The 21,863-nt window shown below is 53.2% G+C and overlaps 1 protein-coding gene across 1 annotated transcript; it reads left to right on the forward strand.

The window, feature by feature from the left end:
* Positions 1-432: 432 nt before the first annotated feature.
* LOC129490675 (mucin-3B-like) lies at positions 433-21,785 on the forward strand. Its single transcript, XM_055294504.2, has 22 exons — positions 433-749; positions 801-1,067; positions 1,374-2,576; positions 2,763-2,963; positions 3,525-4,031; positions 4,236-5,510; positions 5,613-9,077; positions 9,756-10,009; positions 10,163-10,289; positions 11,151-11,929; positions 12,068-12,439; positions 12,932-14,497; positions 14,603-14,788; positions 16,574-16,689; positions 17,112-17,176; positions 18,112-18,260; positions 18,685-18,750; positions 19,107-19,269; positions 19,866-20,039; positions 20,128-20,219; positions 20,373-20,425; positions 20,597-21,785. Exons 1-22 carry the CDS (start codon positions 433-435, stop codon positions 20,636-20,638), a joined length of 11,439 nt encoding a protein of 3,812 aa, XP_055150479.2. The 3' UTR covers positions 20,639-21,785.
* Positions 21,786-21,863: the final 78 nt, after the last annotated feature.

A 21,863-nucleotide genomic window follows, 5' to 3' on the forward strand; every position in this document is an offset into this window, starting at 1 on the left:
ACTTCTTCCATCACCACCACCGAGACCACCTCACACAGTCCTCCCAGCTTCACTTCTTTGATCACTACCACTGAGACCGCCTCACACAGTAATCCCAGCTTCACATCTTTGATCACCACCACCGAGTCCACCTCACACAGTCCTCTGGGCTTCACTTCTGCGATCGCCACCACAGGGATCACCTCACACAGTACTCCCATTTTCACTTCTTCGATCGCCACCACTGAGACCATCTCACACAGTACTCCCAGCTTCACTTCTTCGATCACCAGCACCGAGACCATCTCACACAGTACTTCCAGCTTCAGTTCTTTGATCACCACCATGGAGAGAACCTCACAGAGTTCTTCCAGCTTAAGTTCTTTGATCACCACCACAAAGTCCACCCCACACAATCCTCTGAGCTTCACTTCTGCTATCACTACCAAAGGGATGACGTCACACAATACTCCCAGGTTCACTTCTGCGATTGCCAGCACCAAGACCACTTCACAGAGTACTCCCAGTTTGACTTCTCTCATCGCCACCACTGGGACCAGCTCACCCAGTAGCCTCGGCTTTAGTTCTTCGATCGCCACCACTGAGACAACCTCACACAGTACTGCCGGCTTCACTTCTTCGATCGCCACCAGCGAGACCACGTCACACAATACTCCTGGCTCCACTTCTTCGATCGCCACCACTGAGACCACCTCACACAGTACTCCCAGCTTCACTTCTTCAATCACCACCACTGAATCCACCTCACAAAGTACTTCCAGAATCACTTCTTCGATCACCACCACCGAGATCATTTCACGCAGTACTCCCATCTACACTTCTTCGATCGCCACCACTGGGACACCCTCACACACTACTCCCAGCTTCACTTCTACCATCACCACCACCACCGAGAGCACATCTCACAGTGATCCCAGCTTGACTTCTGACATCACCACCACTGAGACCCAGTCATACAGTCCTCCCATCTTCACTTCTTTGATCACCACAACAGAGACCACCTCACACAGTACTCCCAGCTTCACTACTTCGATCACCACCACCGAGACCACCTCACAGAGTCTTCCAGGCTTCACTTTTTCGATCCCCACCACCGAGACCACCTCACACAGTCCTCCCAGCTTCACTTCCTCCAGCACCACCACTGAGACCCCTTCACGTAGTCCTCCTGCCTTCTCTTCTTCAATTGACACCTCCAAGACCACCTCAACCAGTCCTCCCAGATTCACCTCTGTGATCGCCACCACCAAGACCACCTCACGCAGTACTCCCAGGTTCACTTCTGCAATTGCCAGCACCAAGACCACTTCACAGAATACTCCCAGTTTGACTTCTCTCATCGCCACCACTGGGACCAGCTCACATAATACCCTCGGCTTTAGTTCTTCAATCGCCACCACTGAGACAACCTCACACAGTACTGCCGGCTTCACTTCTTCGATCGCCACCAGCGAGACCACATCACACAATACTCCTGGCTTCACTTCTTCGATCGCCACCACCGAGACCACCTCACACAGTACTCCCAGCTTCACTTCTTCAATCACCACCATGGAGACCACCTCACACAGTCCTCCCAGCATCACTTCTTCAATGACTACCACCGAAACCCCCTCACACAGTAATCCCAGCTTCACTTCTTTCATCACCACCACCGAGTCCACCTCACACAGTCCTCCCAGCTTCACTTCTGTGATCGCCACCACAAAGACCACCTCACACAGTACTCCCATTTTCACTTCTTCCATCACCACCACCGAGACCACCTCACACAATCCTCCAGGCTTCACTTTTTTGATCCCCACCACCGAGACTACCTCACACAGTCCTCCCAGTTTCATTTCTTCGATCACTACCACTGAGACCCCCTCACACAGTAATCCCAGCTTCACATCTTTGATCACCACCACCGAGTCCACCTCACACAGTCCTCCGGGCTTCACTTCTGCGATCGCCACCACAGAGATCACCTCACACAGTACTCCCATTTTCACTTCTTCGATCGCCACCACTGAGACCATCTCACACAGTACTCCCAGCTTCACTTCATCGATCACCAGCACCAGGACTATCTCACACAGTACTTCCAGCTTCAGTGCTTTGATCACCACCACGGAGACAACCTCACAGAGTTCTTCCAGCTCAAGTTCTTTGATCACCACCACAAAGTCCACCCCACACAATCCTCTGAGCTTCACTTCTGCGATCACCACCAAAGGGATCACCTCACACAGTACTCCCATTTTCCCTTCTTCGATCACCACCACTGAGACCACATCCCACAATACTCCCAGCTTCACTTCTTTGGCCACCACCATTGAGGCCACATCCCACAGTATTTCCAGCTTGACTTCTTCAATCACTACAACTGGGACCACCTCACGCAGTACTCCCAGCTTCACTTCTTTAACCACAATCACCGAGTCCACATCCCACAGTACTACCAGCTTCACTACTTCAATCACCACCACTGAGACCACCTCACACAGTACTCCCAGCTTCACTTCTTCAATCACCACCACTGAGATTATATCACATAGTACCCCCAGCTACACTTCTTCGATTGCCACCACTGAGACACCCTCACACAGTACTCCCAGCTTCCCTTTTTCAATCACGACCACTGAGACCACATCACACAGGACTCCCAGGTTGACTTCTGCGATCACCACCACTAAGAGCACGTCACACAGCATTCCAGGCTTCGCTTCTTTGATCACCACCAGCGAGACTACCTCACACCTTCCTCCCAGGTTCTCTTCTTTGATCACCACCACCGAGACCACCTCGCACAGTACTCCCAGCTTCACTGCTTCGATCACCTGCACCGAGACCACCTCACACAGTCCTCCCAGCTTCACTTCCTCAAGCACCACCACCGAGACCCCTTCACACAGTCCTCCCAGCTTCAATTCTTCGATCACTACCGCTGAGACCCCCTCACACAGTAATCCCAGCTTCACATCTTTGATCACCACCACCGAGTCCACCTCACACAGTCCTCTGGGCTTCACTTCTGCGATCGCCACCACAGGGATCACCTCACACAGTACTCCCATTTTCACTTCTTCGATCGCCACCACTGAGACCATCTCACACAGTACTCCCAGCTTCACTTCTTCGATCACCAGCACCGAGACCATCTCACACAGTACTTCCAGCTTCAGTTCTTTGATCACCACCATGGAGAGAACCTCACAGAGTTCTTCCAGCTTAAGTTCTTTGATCACCACCACAAAGTCCACCCCACACAATCCTCTGAGCTTCACTTCTGCTATCACTACCAAAGGGATGACGTCACACAATACTCCCAGGTTCACTTCTGCGATTGCCAGCACCAAGACCACTTCACAGAGTACTCCCAGTTTGACTTCTCTCATCGCCACCACTGGGACCAGCTCACCCAGTAGCCTCGGCTTTAGTTCTTCGATCGCCACCACTGAGACAACCTCACACAGTACTGCCGGCTTCACTTCTTCGATCGCCACCAGCGAGACCACGTCACACAATACTCCTGGCTCCACTTCTTCGATCGCCACCACTGAGACCACCTCACACAGTACTCCCAGCTTCACTTCTTCAATCACCACCACTGAATCCACCTCACAAAGTACTTCCAGAATCACTTCTTCGATCACCACCACCGAGATCATTTCACGCAGTACTCCCATCTACACTTCTTCGATCGCCACCACTGGGACACCCTCACACACTACTCCCAGCTTCACTTCTACCATCACCACCACCACCGAGAGCACATCTCACAGTGATCCCAGCTTGACTTCTGACATCACCACCACTGAGACCCAGTCATACAGTCCTCCCATCTTCACTTCTTTGATCACCACAACAGAGACCACCTCACACAGTACTCCCAGCTTCACTACTTCGATCACCACCACCGAGACCACCTCACAGAGTCTTCCAGGCTTCACTTTTTCGATCCCCACCACCGAGACCACCTCACACAGTCCTCCCAGCTTCACTTCCTCCAGCACCACCACTGAGACCCCTTCACGTAGTCCTCCTGCCTTCTCTTCTTCAATTGACACCTCCAAGACCACCTCAACCAGTCCTCCCAGATTCACCTCTGTGATCGCCACCACCAAGACCACCTCACGCAGTACTCCCAGGTTCACTTCTGCAATTGCCAGCACCAAGACCACTTCACAGAATACTCCCAGTTTGACTTCTCTCATCGCCACCACTGGGACCAGCTCACATAATACCCTCGGCTTTAGTTCTTCAATCGCCACCACTGAGACAACCTCACACAGTACTGCCGGCTTCACTTCTTCGATCGCCACCAGCGAGACCACATCACACAATACTCCTGGCTTCACTTCTTCGATCGCCACCACCGAGACCACCTCACACAGTACTCCCAGCTTCACTTCTTCAATCACCACCATGGAGACCACCTCACACAGTCCTCCCAGCATCACTTCTTCAATGACTACCACCGAAACCCCCTCACACAGTAATCCCAGCTTCACTTCTTTCATCACCACCACCGAGTCCACCTCACACAGTCCTCCCAGCTTCACTTCTGTGATCGCCACCACAAAGACCACCTCACACAGTACTCCCATTTTCACTTCTTCCATCACCACCACCGAGACCACCTCACACAATCCTCCAGGCTTCACTTTTTTGATCCCCACCACCGAGACTACCTCACACAGTCCTCCCAGTTTCATTTCTTCGATCACTACCACTGAGACCCCCTCACACAGTAATCCCAGCTTCACATCTTTGATCACCACCACCGAGTCCACCTCACACAGTCCTCCGGGCTTCACTTCTGCGATCGCCACCACAGAGATCACCTCACACAGTACTCCCATTTTCACTTCTTCGATCGCCACCACTGAGACCATCTCACACAGTACTCCCAGCTTCACTTCATCGATCACCAGCACCAGGACTATCTCACACAGTACTTCCAGCTTCAGTGCTTTGATCACCACCACGGAGACAACCTCACAGAGTTCTTCCAGCTCAAGTTCTTTGATCACCACCACAAAGTCCACCCCACACAATCCTCTGAGCTTCACTTCTGCGATCACCACCAAAGGGATCACCTCACACAGTACTCCCATTTTCCCTTCTTCGATCACCACCACTGAGACCACATCCCACAATACTCCCAGCTTCACTTCTTTGGCCACCACCATTGAGGCCACATCCCACAGTATTTCCAGCTTGACTTCTTCAATCACTACAACTGGGACCACCTCACGCAGTACTCCCAGCTTCACTTCTTTAACCACAATCACCGAGTCCACATCCCACAGTACTACCAGCTTCACTACTTCAATCACCACCACTGAGACCACCTCACACAGTACTCCCAGCTTCACTTCTTCAATCACCACCACTGAGATTATATCACATAGTACCCCCAGCTACACTTCTTCGATTGCCACCACTGAGACACCCTCACACAGTACTCCCAGCTTCCCTTTTTCAATCACGACCACTGAGACCACATCACACAGGACTCCCAGGTTGACTTCTGCGATCACCACCACTAAGAGCACGTCACACAGCATTCCAGGCTTCGCTTCTTTGATCACCACCAGCGAGACTACCTCACATCTTCCTCCCAGGTTCTCTTCTTTGATCACCACCACCGAGACCACCTCGCACAGTACTCCCAGCTTCACTGCTTCGATCACCTGCACCGAGACCACCTCACACAGTCCTCCCAGCTTCACTTCCTCAAGCACCACCACCGAGACCCCTTCACACAGTCCTCCCAGCTTCAATTCTTCGATCACTACCGCTGAGACCCCCTCACACAGTAATCCCAGCTTCACATCTTTGATCACCACCACCGAGTCCACCTCACACAGTCCTCTGGGCTTCACTTCTGCGATCGCCACCACAGGGATCACCTCACACAGTACTCCCATTTTCACTTCTTCGATCGCCACCACTGAGACCATCTCACACAGTACTCCCAGCTTCACTTCATCGATCACCAGCACCGAGACCATCTCACACAGTACTTCCAGCTTCAGTTCTTTGATCACCACGACAGAGAGAACCTCACAGAGTTCTTCCAGCTTAAGTTCTTTGATCACCACCACAAAGTCCACCCCACACAATCCTCCAAGCTTCACTTCTGCGATCACCACCAAAGGGATGATGTCACACAGTACTCCCAGGTTCACTTCTGCGATTGCCAGCACCAAGACCACTTCACAGAGTACTCCCAGTTTGACTTCTCTCATCGCCACCACTGGGACCAGCTCACCCAGTAGCCTCGGCTTTAGTTCTTCGATCGCCACCACTGAGACAACCTCACACAGTACTGCCGGCTTCACTTCTTCAATTGCCACCAGCGAGACCACGTCACACAATACTCCTGGCTCCACTTCTTCGATCGCCACCACCGAGAGCACCTCACACAGTACTCTCAGCTTCACTTCTTCAATCACCACCACTGAGTCCACCTCACACAGTACTGCCAGCATCACTTCTTCAATCACCACTACCGAGATCATTTCACGCAGTACTCCCATCTACACTTCTTTGATCGTCACCACTGGGACACCCTCACACACTACTCCCAGCTTCACTTCTACCATCACCACCACCGAGAGCACATCTCACAGTGATCCCAGCTTGACTTCTGCAATGACCACCACTGAGACCAGGTCATACAGTCCTCCCATCTTCACTTCTTCAATCACCACCACCGAGACCACCTCACAGAGTCTTCCAGGCTTCACTTTTTCAATCCCTACCACCGAGACCACCTCACACAGTCCTCCCAGCTTCACTTCCTCCAGCACCACCACTGAGACCCCTTCACGTAGTCCTGCCTTCTCTTCTTCAATTGACACCTCCAAGACCACCTCAACCAGTCCTCCCAGATTCACCTCTGCAATCGCCACCACCAAGACCACCTCACGCAGTACTCCCAGGTTCACTTCTGCGATTGCCAGCACCAAGACCACTTCACAGAATACTCCCAGTTTGACTTCTCTCATCACCACCACTGGGACCAGCTCATCCAGTACCCTCGGCTTTAGTTCTTTGATCACCACCAGTGAGACAACCTCACACAGTACTGCTGGCTTCACTTCTTCGATCGCCACCAGTGAGACCACATCACACAATACTCCTGTCTTCACTTCTTCGATCGCCACCACCGAGACCACCTCACACAGTACTCCCAGCTTCACTTCTTCAATCACCACCATGGAGACCACCTCACACAGTCCTCCCAGCATCACTTCTTCAATGACTACCACCGAAACCCCCTCACACAGTAATCCCAGCTTCACTTCTTTCATCACCACCACCGAGTCCACCTCACACAGTCCTCCCAGCTTCACTTCTGTGATCGCCACCACAAAGACCACCTCACACAGTACTCCCATCTTCACTTCTTCCATCACCACCACTGAGACCACCTCACACAATCCTCCAGGCTTCACTTTTTTGATCCCCACCACCGAGACCACCTCACACAGTACTCCCAGCTTCACTACTTCGATCGCCACCACCGAGACCACCTCACACAGTACTCCCAGCTTCACTTCTTCAATCACCACCCTGGAGACCATCTCACACAGTACTGCCAGCATCACTTCTTCGATCACCACCACCGAGATCATTTCACACAGTACTCCCAGCTACACTTCTTTGATCGCCACCACTGGGACACCCTCACACACTACTCCCAGCTTCACTTCTACGATCACCACCATCGAGAGCACATCTCACAGTGATCCCAGCTTGACTTCTGGCATCACCACCACTGAGTCCCAGTCATACAGTCTTCCCATCTTCACTTCTTCGATCACCACCACAGAGACCACCTCACACAGTACTCCCAGCTTCACTTCTTCGATCACCACCACCGAGACCACCTTACACAGTCTTCCAGGCTTCACTTTTTCGATCCCCACCACCGAGACCACCTCACACAGTCCTCCCAGCTTCACTTCTTCAATGACTACCACCGAAACCCCCTCACACAGTAATCCCAGCTTCACTTCTTTCATCACCACCACCGAGTCCACCTCACACAGTCCTCCCAGCTTCACTTCTGTGATCGCCATGACAAAGACCACCTCACACAGTACTCCCATCTTCATTTCTTCCATCACCACCACTGAGACCACCTCACACAATCCTCCAGGCTTCACTTTTTTGATCCCCACCACCGAGACTACCTCACACAGTCCTCCCAGCTTCACTTCTTCGATCACTACCACTGCGACTCCCTCACACAGTAATCCCAGCTTCACATCTTTGATCACCACCACCGAGTCCACCTCAGACAGTCCTCCAGGCTTCACTTCTGTGATCGCCACCACAGAGATCACCTCACACAGTACTCCCATTTTCACTTCTTCAATCGCCACCACCAAGAGCACCTCACACAGTACTCCCAGCTTCATTTCATTGATCACCAGCACCGAGACCATCTCACACAGTACTCCCAGCTTCAGTTCTTTGATCACTGCCACGGAGACCACATCCCACAGTACTCCCAGCTTAACTTCTTTGATCACCACCACCAAGTCCACCTCACACAATCCTGCAAGCTTCACTTCTGCGATCGCCACCACAGGGTTCATCTCACGCAGTACTCCCATTTTCACTTCTTCAATTGCCACCACCGAGAGCACCTCACACAGTACTCCCAGCTTCCCTTCTTTGATCACCAGCACCGAGACTGCATCCCACAGTACTCCCAGCTTCACTTCTTCGATCACCACCATTGACGCCACATCCCACAGTACTTCCAGCTTGACTTCTTCGATCACTACAACTGGGACCACCTCACACAGTACTCTCAGCTTTACTGCTTTAACCACCATCACCGAGTCCACATCCCACAGTAGTACCAGCTTCACTTCTTCAATCACCACCACTGAGACCACCTCATACAGTATGCCCACCTTCAATTCTTTGATCGCCACCACTGAGATAATCTCACACAGTACTCCCAGCTACACTTCTTTGATCACCACCACCGAGACACCCTCACACAGTACTCCCAGCTTCCCTTCTTCAATCACGACCACTCAGTCCATATCACACAGTACTCCCAGGTTGACTTCTGCGATCACCACCACTGAGACCATGTCACACAGTCCTCCCATCTTCACTTCTTTGATCACTACTTCGAAGTCCTTCACTACTTCGATCATCTCACGTAGTACTCCCAGCTACACTTCTTTGATTGCCATCACCAGGACACTCTCACACAGTACTCCCAGCTTCCCTTCTTCAATCACGACCACTCCGTCCATATCACACAATACTCCCAGCTTGACTTCTGCGATCACCACCACTAAGACCATGTCACACAGTATTCCAGGCTCCACTTCTTCGATCACCACCACTGAGACTACCTCACACCTTCCTCACAGGTTCACTTCTTTGATCACCACCACCGAGACCACCTCACACAGTCCTCCCAGCTTCACTGATTCGATCACCAGCAGTGTGACCACCTCACACAGTACTCCTGGCTTCACTTCTTTGATCGCCACCACTGAGACCACCTCACACAGTCCTCCCAGCTTCACTTCTTCAAGCACCACCACTGAGACCCCTTCACACCGTACTCCTGGCTTCTCTTCTTCAATTGCCTCCTCCAAGACCACCTCAACCAGTCCTCCCAGATTCACCTTTGTGATCGCCACCACCAAGACCACCTTACACAGTACTCCCCGGTTAACTTCGGAGATTTCCAGCACCAAGACCACTTCACACCGTACTCCCAGCTTCAGTTCTTTTATCACCGCCACCAAGACCATATCATACAGTACTCCCAGCCTCACTTCTTCGATCAGTACCATCGAGACCACATCGCACTGTACTCCTAGCTTGACATCTTCGATCACTACAACCGGGACCACCTCACACTGTACTCCCAGCTTCACTTCTTTAATCACCATCACTGAGTCCACATTCCACAGTACTACCAGTTTTCCTTCTTCAATCACCACCACTGAGACCACCTCACACAGTACCCCCAGCTTCACTTCTTCGATTGCCACCACTGATATCATCTCACATAGTACTCCCAGCTACATTTCTTCGATGGCCACCACCAAGACACCCTCACAGAGTACTCCCAGCTTGCCTTCTTCGATCATGACCACTGAGACCATATCACACAGTACTCCAGGCTTCACTTCTTTGATCACCACCACAGAGACCACCTCTCATAATACTCCCAGCTTCAGTTCTTCGATCACCACTGAGACCACCTCACACAGTACTCCCAGCTTCACTTCTTCAATCACCACCACCGAGACCCCCTCAGACAGTACTCCCGTCTTCACTCCTTCTATTGCCACGTCCGAGACAACCTCACACAGTACTCCCAGCTACACTTCTTTGATTGCCACCACCGAGACCATGTCACACAGTACTCCTGGCTTTACTTCTTCAATCACCACCACCGAGACCACCTTACACAGTTCTCCCAGCTTTACTTCTTTGATCACCACCATCGAGACCACCTCACAGAGTTCTCCCAGCTTCACTTCTTTGATCACCATCACCCAGTCCACATCCCACAGTACTGCCAGATTCAATTCTTCAAACACCACCACTGAGATCACCTCACGCAGTACTCCCAGCTTCACTTCTTTAATCACTGCCATGGAGACCACGTCACACCGTACTTCCAGCTTGACTTCTTCAATCACCACCAATGAGACCATCTCACACAGTCCTCCCAGAACTTCTTCGATCACGACCACTGAGACCCCCTCACACAGTACTCCCAGCTTAACTTCTTTGATCACAACCACCAAGTCCACCTCACACAGTCCTTCAAGCTCCACTTCTGTGATTGCCACCACTGGGACCACCTCACACAGTACTCCCATCTTCACTTCTTCGACGGCCACCACTGAGAGCACCTCACATAGTACTCCCAGCTTCACTTCATCGCTCATCAGCCCTGAGACCATCTCACACAGCACTCCCCACTTGAATTCTTTGATCACTGCCACTGAAACCATATCACACACTACTCCCAGCTTCACTTTGATCACCAGCACTGATACCACATCCCACAGTACTCCCAGCTTCCCTTCTTCGATCACCACCATTGAGACCACAGCCCACAGTACTTCCACCTTGACTTCTTCAATCCCTACAACCAGGGCCACCTCACACAGTACTCTCAGCTTCACTTCTTTAATCACCATCACTGAGTCCACATCCCACAGTACTATCAGCTTCACTACTTCAATCACCACCACTGAGACCACCTCACACAGTATTCCCAGCTTCACTTCTTTGATTGCCACCATCGAGACACCCTCAAGTAGTACTCCCAGCTTCACTTCTTCGATCACCACCAAGGAGACCCCCTCACACAGTACTCCCAGCTTCACTTCTTCAATCACCACCACCAAGACCACATCACAGAGTTCTCCCAGCTTCACTTCTTTGATCACCATCACCGAGTCCACGTCCAACAGTATTGCCAGCTTCACCTCTTCAATGAGCACCACTGAGACCACCTCACACAGTATTCCCAGCTTCACTTCTTCGATTGCCACCATCACGACACCCTCACATAGTACTCCCAGCTTCACTTCTTCGATCACCACCACTGATTCCATATCATACAGTACTCCCAGCTTGACTTCTGTGGTCACCACTACTGAGACCACGTCACACAGTATTCCCGGCTTCACTTCTTCAATCACCAGCACTGAGACCACCTCAGACAGTACTCCCAGCTTCACTTCTTCAATCACTAGCACCGAGACCACCTCACACAGTACTCCCAGCTTCACTTCTTTGATCACCACCACCGAGACCACCTCACACAGTCCTCCCATCTTCACTTCTTCTATCTCCACCACCAAGACCACCTCACACAGTACTGCCAGGTTCACTTCTGCAATCACCAGCACTGAGACCGCCTCACACAGTACTTCCAGCTTGACTTCTCTGATCGTCACCACCAAGACCACGTCACACACTACCCTCGGCTTAAGTTCTTCAATCACCACTACCAAGACAACTTCACACAGTACTCCTGGCTTCACTTCTTCGAATGCCACCACAGGGACCACCTCACACAGTGCTTCCAGCTTCACTTCTTTGATCACCAGCACTGAGACCACCTCACACAGTATTCGCAGCTTCACTTCTGCAATCGCCAGCATTGAGACCACCTCACACAGTACTCCCATCTTGACTTCTCCCATCACCACCACCGAGAACATCCCACACTGTACTCCCAGCTTCAGTTCTTCAATTGCCACCACCAAGACCACCTCACACAGTACTCCCAGCTTTACTTTTTTGATCACCACCACCGAGACCACCTCACACAGTACTCCCAGCTTCACTTCTTCTATTGCCACCTCCGAGACAACCTTACACAGTACTCCTGGCTTCATTTCTTCAATCACCACCACCGAGACCACCTCACGCAGTACTCCTGGTTTCACTTCTTCAGTTGTCACTGAGACCACCTCACCCCGTACTCCCAGCTTCACTTCTTCAATCACCACCACTGAGACAATCTCACAGAGTACTCCCACCTTCACTTCTTTGATCACCACCAGCGAGATCACACCCCACAGTACTCACAGCTTGACTTTTTCAATCACCACCACCAAAAGCACATCCTACAGTACTCCCAGCTTCACTTCTTCAATCACCAGCACAAAGAGCACCTCACACAGTACTCCCCCCTTCACTTCTTCAATCACCACTAACGAGACCACCTTACACAGTACTCCCAGCTTCACTACTTCAATCACCAAAACCAAGACCACATCCCACAGTATTCCCAGTTTCACTTCTTCAATCAGCATCACTGATTCCAGGTCACATAGTACTCCCTACTTCACTTCTTCAGTCACCACCCCCGAAATAACCTCACACAATACTCCCAGCTTCATTTCTTCAATGATCACCACAGAGACCACCTCATACAGTACTCCCAGCTTCACTTCTTCAACCATCTACTCCACAGTCAGCTCATCCACAACTGCCATCACCTCACCTTTCACTACCTCAGAGACTGGGGTGACTTCCACACCTTTATCCCCATCTTCTCTGAGTACAGACATCCTGACCACATCCCTGAGAACTCTCCCCCCCTTATCTTTGCGCACCAGCACTTCATTGACTACAACCACAGACCTTCCCTCTATACCCACTGATATCAGTAGCTTACCAACCCCAACACACATCATTTCATCTTCTCCCTCCGTCCAAAGTACAGAAATCTCATCCCTTGTGGGCACAACCTCTCCCACCGTGTCCACTGTGAGAACGACCCTCAGAAATACTGAGAACACCACAATTAGTTCCTTTAGCACAAGTATTGTTGTTATGCCTGAAACCCCAACACAGACCCCTCCTGTACTGACTTCTGCCACTGGGACCCAAACATCCCCTGTACCTACTACTGTCACCTTTGGAAGTATGGATTCCTCCACGTCCACTCTTCATACTCTTACTCCATCAACAGCCTTGAGCAAGATCATGTCAACATCACAGTATCCTGTTCCTAGCACACATCCCTCCACCCTTCAAACAACTCCTTCTACTCCCTCATTGCAAACTTCACTCACATCTACAAGTGAGTTCACTACAGAATCTTTCACTAGGGGAAGTACATCTACAAATGCAATCTTGACTTCTTTTAGTACCATCATCTGGTCCTCAACACCCACTATCATCATGTCCTCTTCTTCGTCTTCTGCCAGCATAACTCCAGTGTTCTCTACTACCACTCATTCTGTTCCTTCTTCACCATACATTTTCAGTACAGAAAATGTGGGCTCCTCTTCCATCACAGCCTTTCCTACTCTCTCTTCCTCTGCAACTACCAGCACTTCTCCTACCAGCTTCTCCCTGACCACAGCTCTCACTGAAATAACCCCCTTTTCTTATATTTCTCTTCCCTCCACCACACCCTGTCCAGAAACTATAACAATTACCATAGTTCCTGCCTCTCCCACTGATCCGTGTGTTGAAATGGATTCCAGCACTGAAGCTCCTTCTCCTCCCACCACCCCATTAACAGTGTTTCCCTTTACTACCGAAATGATCACCTGTCCTAGCTCGATCAGTATTCAAACTACCCTTACTACATATATGGACACTTCTTCCATGACGCCAGAAAGTGAGCCCAGCATCACACCCAATGCTTCCAGTTCCACTGGTACTGGGACTGTACCCACAAACACAGTTTTCACAAGTACTCAAATGCCCACCAGTGAGACCTGGCTGAGCACCAGCTCTGTGATCCCCCCACCTCTTCCTGGCGTCTCTACCATCCCGCTCACCACGAAACTAAGCAGTAGCCTCCCGACCATCCTGAGGACTTCACGCAAGTCAACACACCCCTCCCCACCAACCACCAGGACTTCAGAGACACCAGTGGCCACTACCCAGACTCCTACCACCCTTACATCGCGCAGGACAACTCCCATCACTTCTCAGATGACCACACAATCCCCGTTGACCACCACCGCAGGTTGGACCTTCTGCCTCTCTGTTCCGTTCTTTCCTCCCCTGCAAAATTCCTGTGTCACCGAGGTCAGGCTCTATCCTGAACTTCCTTTCTTCCTGTGTTTTCCAGGCACCTGTGACAATGGTGGCACCTGGGAACAGGGCCAGTGTGCTTGCCTTCCGGGGTTCTCTGGGGACCGCTGTCAGCTCCAGACCACATGCCAGAATGGGGGTCAGTGGGATGGCCTCAAGTGCCAGTGCCCCAGCACCTTCCAGGGTTCCCGTTGTGAGTTTGCTGTGGAAGAGGTGGATCTAGGTGAGTCGCCAGAGCTATGCCTTCTGCACTTCCTCCCAGAGGGTGTCACTGACTCTCCCCAGACTTATCCCTCTGTGGGGCCTGGAGGCACCCATGCCATTTGCTCAATCCTTCCCTCCCTGCCATCTCTCCTATGCCCTCTGCTGCCCTGTGTCATGCTCCTCTCTGTCCTCACCCTTAGGAGGTGGCTGGGACCACCCACCCTCCTGAGGCCATCTCCTGACTTGGGCTGCTTGGAGCTGTATCAGTTTCCAACTGCTGCCAGACCAACAAAGACAAACCTGGCTGCTGGAACCACACGACATTACCATGTTAGAATTCTGTAGATTAGAATTCTGATGTGGGTGTCACTGGGCTGAAATCAAGGCATCACCAGGGCTGTGTTGTCTTTCAGAGGCTCCAGGGAAGAATCCTTTTTTTCTGCCCTTTGCAGCTTCTGGAGACTCCCACATTGCCTGTGCCAGGGCCCCTGGCTCCATCTTCCAAGCCAGCAAGGCTGCATCTCTCTGTGTCTTTCTCCCATAGCCTCATCTCCCTCTGATGAACTCTGGCCTCCTCCATTGCTTCTCCCACTGTTAAGGACCCTTGTGATGACTTTGCCTCCTCCTCAAATAGTCTATGTCAATTTTCTCAAGATCAGCTGATTAGGCTGGGCGGGGTGCCTCACACCTGTAATCCCAGCACTTTGGGAGCCTGAGGCGGGAGGATCACCTGAGGTCAGAAGTTCAAGACTAGCCTGGTCAACATGGTGAAACTGTCTCTACTATAAGTACAAAAATTAGTTGGGCATGGTGGCAGATGTCTGTAATCCTCACTACTCAAGAGGCTGAGGCAGGAAAATCGCTTGAATCCAGGAGGCGGATATTGCAGTAAGCCGAGATTTCGCCACTGCACACTAGCATAGATGACAGAGGGAAAGCGAGACTCCATCTCAAAAGAAAAAAAAATCAGCTGATTGTCTTATAATCCCTGCACTTTGGAAGGCCGAAGAGGGAGTATCGCTTGAGGTGAGGAGTTCAGGACCAGCCTGGGCAACACAGCAAGACCCTCATCTCTACAAAAAATTTTAAAAAATTACCTGGGCATGGTGGCTGATGCCTGTGGTCCTAGTTATTTGGGAGGCTGAGGTGGGATGATCACTTGAGCCTGGGAGGTCAAGGCTGCAGTGAACTATGATCCCCCTATTGCACTCCAGCCTGGATGACAGAATGAGACCCTATCTCAACAATAAAAAAAAAAAAGTTAGGCTGATTAGCAATCTAATTCATCCTGCACCCTTGATCCTCCCTTGCCACGTAGTATAGCCTAGTCACAGTTCTGGGGATTAGGACATGGACATCCACCTACTATGGGGGCAGCCAGGAGGGACCACAGGCTGACTGCTGTCTTCCTGCCGGCTTTCAGTCATTTCCACACAATTCCTTCCTTCCTTTCCCTCATCTTCACACAATGCTTTTTCCCTTTCTTTCTCCTCTCTCTCTCTCTTTCTTTTTCATTTTCTTGAGAGAGAGTCTCGCTCTGTGGCCCAGGCTGGAGTGCAGTGATGCAATTTTGGCTCACTACAACCTCCGCCTCCTGGGTTCAAGTGATGCTCCTGCCTCAGCCTTCCGAGGCACAATGCCTCCTGGAATTCCTACATCTGTTCCTGCCTCTGGGCATCGGTCCTCAGGGATCTTGGAGGGGAGCAGCAGGAGGAGCCTGTGGGTTGGGGTAGTGGTGGTGGTGTTGGTTGCTTCAGACAAAAGCAGACAGAGAAGTGACTGGGGACATGCATGCTGTGTGCAGATGTAGTGGAGACCGAGGTAGGCATGGAAGTGTCTGTGGATCAGCAGTTCTCGCCGGACCTCAATGACAACACTTCCCAGGCCTACAGGGATTTCAACAAGACCTTCTGGAATCAGGTAAGGGGCAAAGAGAGGGGATTTTTTTTTTTTTTTTTTGAGATGGAGTCTTGCACTGTCATCCTGGCTGGAGTGCAATGGTGCGATCTTGGCTCACTGCAACCTCCGCCTCCTGGGTTCACGTGATTCTCTTGCCTCAGCCTCCCAAGCAGCTGGGATTACAGGTGCACATCACTACACCTGGCTAATGTTTTGTATTTTTAGTAGAGACAGGGTTTCACTATGTTGGCCAGACTGGTCTCGAACTCGTGACTTCGTGATCCGCCTGCCTCGTCCTACCAAAGTGTTGGGATTACAGGCGTGAGCCATGGCACTGGCCGGGAAGGGGAATTGAAGGGTCTCCCCTGGAGCTGGGGTTGGGCGTCTGGGTGCCCTCAGGTCTGCAGGTTCGGACGTGAGCCCAGGGCTCCTTGGTGTTTCAGATGCAGAAGATTTTTGCAGACATGCGGGGCTTCACCTTCAAGGGTGTGGAAATCCTGTCCCTGAGGTAGGAGACCCATCTGGGGGTGTGGAGGCGGTGTTGGGTGGGGGAAATGTGTGCACACAAAAAACCCATTCCTTTCCTTTGTAATCATCAGATTTTATAAAGAGATGGGTGGAGGGGGTACATAAGGAATCACTCCCTGGGTATTTTTTCGGATCGTTTTCTGGGGCCATTTATCTGGAGGAGGGGTGGCACCTCTCTTCTTCAGCACACTGGAAGGAGAGAAGTTGCAGGGACATGTGGGAAGGTGGTGCCTGGATTGGTGACTTCATCCCCCTCTGGCTGGCCCCTGCTCTACTGAGTGGGCCAGCATTAGAGAGAGAGAGAGAAAGAGAGAGAGGGACAGAGAGTGCATCCAGGGGCACCTGGTGGATGATGGCTTGATGCAACACAAAGAGAATGTCAGGCCAGATGTGGTGGCTCACACTTGCAATCCTAGCACTTTGGGAAGGCTAGGTGGGTGGATCACCTGAAACCAGTTCAAGACCAGCCTGGGCAACATAGTGAGAACCCATCTCTACAACAATAATAATAGTAATAATAATAAAATGATTAGCTAGGCGTGGTAGTGCACACCTGTAGTCCCAGATACTTGGGAGGCTGAGGAGAAAGGATCACTTTAGCCCAGGAGTTGGAGGCTGCAGTGAGCTATAATTATACCACTGCACTCCAGCCTGGGTGACAGAGCAAGACTTTGTCTCTATAAAACCCACAAAGAGAGGAAGTCAATCATGTCAGTCATTCCTTGCCCTGCGTTCCCAGGCGGACCAAGTCAGGAATGCTGGCAGCCCCTTCTGAAAAGGATGCACGTGGCATCCCAACTCATGACCTCTGCTCCCTTCCCCCTTCTGGTGCACTTTGGGTTGTTTCTGGAGGTGCCCCTCCAAGTACCCATGTATCCCTGGCTGGGGCACTCGCTAAGGCCGTGGACCCCTCAGGAATGGCAGCATCGTGGTGGACTACCTGGTTCTGCTGGAGCTGCCCTTCAGCACCCAGCTGGAGAGCGAGTATGAGCAGGTGAAGACTGCGCTGAAGGAGGTGCTGCAGAACGCCAGCCAGGATGCGAACAGCTGCCAGGACTCCCAGAGTGAGCCCAGGCTGGAGGGAGGGGCCAGGGCCTGAACTGCCACCCCAGCCCACTCCAGCTCGGCCAGGGGCCCACTGGGCTCAGGTGCCAGCCTTGTGGTACCTCTGGCAGGTTGGGAGAAGGGGAATGAGTCCACACACAACGCCGTCAAGGGTGGGGCTAGGGAGGGTCTCCCCAGGACCTGGGTACTGGGGAAGAGACCCCCTGATCATCAGGCTCAGCATTTCCCGATGGCTGAAGACCTCGGATTATTCAGGGGAGATGAGGCAGGCAACAGGAGTCTTCTCTTGTGGCTCCTCCACACTCCCCCAGACAGAGAGCCCTCACTGCCCTCCCTATGCCTATCCTGCTTCCTGGCCCTAATGCCTTGACCTTAACCGTTTGACCTGCCGCACCCTTTCCATCTGTGCCTGTGTTCCCGCAGCCCTGTGTTTTAAGCCTGACTCCATCAGGGTGAACAACAACAGCAAGACAGAGCTGATCCCGGAAGGTGAGGGTGGGGTAAAGGGTTGAGTGGTCTCCCGTGGCTATGACCCCTGCCACGAGGGACATTTGCCCATTGAAGCCGGGGGGCAGGGAGAGACCTTTGGGGGAGGCAAATGATGTGGCCCAGGGCGGCCCTTCCTGGCGCTGGTTAGTGGCTTCCACCTGAGGACAGCAGGGGCCACGAGGAGAGGGTGAGGGTGCTGGGGGTGGCCTTCCCTCATCGAATCCCAGGGTCTACCCCACAGCACCCCACCTCGGAAATGGAACCCACCTCGCGAATTTTCCGAGGCACCATTATCAGACCCCTGAATAGAATGGATGAGGTCCTTGTCTCTGTGCAACCCCCTCCCCAACCCCCAGCCATCTGCCGCCGCGCCGCTCCCACGGGCTATGAGGAGTTCTACTTCCCCTTGGTGGAGGCCACCCGGCTCCGCTGTGTCACCAAATGCACGTCGGGCGTGGACAACGCCATCGACTGTCACCAGGGCCAGTGCGTTCTGGAGAGGAGCGGTCCCGTGTGTCGGTAAGGCCCCTCTCACCATGAGCATCAGCCGACCCCGCCCACTCATTCTAGGAGGAAGCCCCGCCCCATGCATCGCCCCGGCTCCGCCCCCAGGCCCTACGGTGGAGCCTGGTCCCCAGAGTCCGGCTCCAAGCCCATCCCCTTTGCCCTACGGCGGAGCCCTGCCCTGGAGCTCTGCTCCCTCGCCCTAAGGTGGAGCCCCGCCCCCTTGATGGGGTAGAGTCCTGTCCCCTGGTTCTGGGATAGACCCCGGCCACTCATTCTAGGGTGGGGCCCCGCCCCCTTGTTCTAGGGCGGAACCTCGCCTCCTTGTTCTAGGGTGGGGCCCTGCCCCCTCCTTCTAGGTCGGGGCCCGGCCCTCTTGATCTAGGGTGGAATCCCGCCCCCTTACCTAGAGTACAGCCCCGCCCCCTCGTTCTAGGGTGGATTCCAGCCCCGTGTCTAGGGTGGAACCCCTCCACCGCTTGCCCTAGGGTGGAACCCCCTGCTGCCCTAGGCTGGAGCCCCGCCCCCTCGCCCGCCCCCGCGGGGCCCAGATGCACTCGTGGACCCCGAGCCCGGAGGTGAAGAGGGTCTGACCCTGCGATCTCCCGCAGCTGCTACTCCACCGACACGCACTGGTTCTCTGGCCCGCGCTGCGAGGTGGCCGTCCACTGGAGGGCGCTGGTCGGGGGCCTGACGGCGGGCGCCGCGCTGCTGCTGCTGCTGCTGCTGGCGCTGGGCGTCTGGGCGGTGCGCTCCGGATGGTGCGGCGGCCTGCGCCGAGGCCGGTGAGCGCGCGGGAGGCGGGGCTGGAGGGCGAGGGCGGCCAAGGGGTCCCAGGGGGGCCGGCTCTGACCGCGCGGCGGCCCCACCTAGGTCCTGGGACCAGGACAGGAAATGGTTCGAGACCTGGGATGAGGAAGTCGTGGGCACTTTTTCAAACTGGGGTTTCGAGGACGAAGGAACAGGTGAGTCCTGCCTCCTGAGGAAGCAGGAGGGGGCTTTCCTGGTCACCACTGCGAGGACAGACGCCCTCCCTGCCTTCCTCGCATTTACTCCGTTCCCCTCTCCCTTCCGTCCCCTCCCTCTCCCGTTCTCTTTCTCCCCTCCTCTCTCTCCAGACAAGCATAAAAATTTCCATGTGGCCTTGGAGAACGTGGACACCACTGTGAAGGTGAGGGGCTAAAGAAGGGGACCCCAAGGAACTCTCCCAGCCTCCATTCCAGATTCCCTCCCCGACCCCCACCAGGGCAGGGAGGGGGCTGGGCTCGGATCAGCAGTGACCTCCCTGTCAGCCCAAACCAGTGGCTCCACGTTCCCGTCCCTCTCTGTGACTCTGTGACAGGTGCACATCAAGAGACCCGAGATGACCTCGTCCTCAGTGTGAGCCCCGCGGGGCCCCTTCACCACCCGCTCCGCCCTGCTCCGGACACAAGAGTCTGCATTGCGTCCATTTCAAGAGGTGGCCCCAGGACGCGGGCAGCCCAGGCTCCTGCTGTTCTTGGGCAAGATGAGACTGTTCCCCCAAATCTCATCCTTCTCTTTCCAACTTGGCTGAAACCCACCTGGAGATGCAGTTCATGTCCAGGCTCTTCCACTGTGGAACCTTGGGCAAGTCAGTAACGAGCCTGTTTCCTCACCTGCAAAAGGGGTACAACATTCCTGTATGATATCTCACGCCGTTGTTGTGAAAACCACATAGACTTGGTCAATTCTCGGTCCTACTCTGCCCTCCCGTCTCAGCCCTCATGCTGCCATTGCCTCTCTGGGATCCTCCAATCCTCCTGTCCTTCACCTGGTCTCTGGCCCTGGTTCCTATTTTCTCTCAATTTCCTACTGCCTGTTTCTTACTTTGAACCTGGAGGCAGCCTACAGCCCCATCCCATCTCCTGCCCTCTCCTGATCTAACTCCCTGCTGCGTCTCTTGCGCTCATTCCTTAGATGTCCTCCCCTTCTGACCCTGTTCCTTCATCCATCCTGCCCCCCAGTCCCCTAGCGCTAAATCCTCCCTCCTCTCCTCACATCCCCGTCCCTAGCAAGGTATAGATAGCCTCTGTATCTTAGGATACCCCAGCTGCTGTTCCCCCCATCACCCCGTTGCCCAATTCCCCGTTTCTCTTGCTCTCATTCCTTGTATCCTCTCCCCTTCTGAGCCTGTCCATTCATCAGTTCTGCCCCCGACTCCCCCTGACCTAAATACCCCAGCTGCTGTTCCCCCCATCACCCTGCTGCCCAATTCTTTATTCTCCACCCCTTTCTCTCACCCCTGGAGCCCCGTGGGTGGGGGCAGGCCATGAGTTCCCCAGTCCCCAAGGAAAGGCAGCCCCCTCAGTCTCCCTCCTCATTCCCTTCGATCTCCCTCCCCTCTCACCTCACCACTGCCTTTTAAACCCATCCCCTCCGTTTCCCCTCCTTCCCCCTCTAGCCCTGGTGTCAACTCGATTCCTGCGGTAACTCTCAGCCCTGAAATCCTCAATCTCCTTGGCCGGGAAGATCGGCTTTGGGAACAGGAAGTCGGCACATCTCCAGGTCTCCATGTGCACAATATAGAGTTTATTGTAAAAAGCAGCAGCTCTCTGTCTGTCTCCTTTTCACTCCCCTAGTGATCTCCA

The sequence above is a fragment of the Symphalangus syndactylus genome, chromosome 9, assembly GCF_028878055.3.
Source record: "Symphalangus syndactylus isolate Jambi chromosome 9, NHGRI_mSymSyn1-v2.1_pri, whole genome shotgun sequence".
Taxonomy (NCBI): Eukaryota; Metazoa; Chordata; class Mammalia; order Primates; family Hylobatidae; genus Symphalangus; species Symphalangus syndactylus.

What these genes read in the sequence shown, in the direction of transcription:
- LOC129490675 (XM_055294504.2), top strand. Translation starts at nt 433, where the DNA reads ATGACGTCACACAATACTCCCAGGTTCACTTCTGCGATTGCCAGCACC. An exon ending in GTGGAAATCCTGTCCCTGAG is followed by an intron (nt 17,177 to 18,111) that starts GTAGGAGACCCA and finishes TGGACCCCTCAG; the next exon opens with GAATGGCAGCATCGTGGTGG. An exon ending in TTTCGAGGACGAAGGAACAG is followed by an intron (nt 20,220 to 20,372) that starts GTGAGTCCTGCC and finishes CTCTCTCTCCAG; the next exon opens with ACAAGCATAAAAATTTCCAT.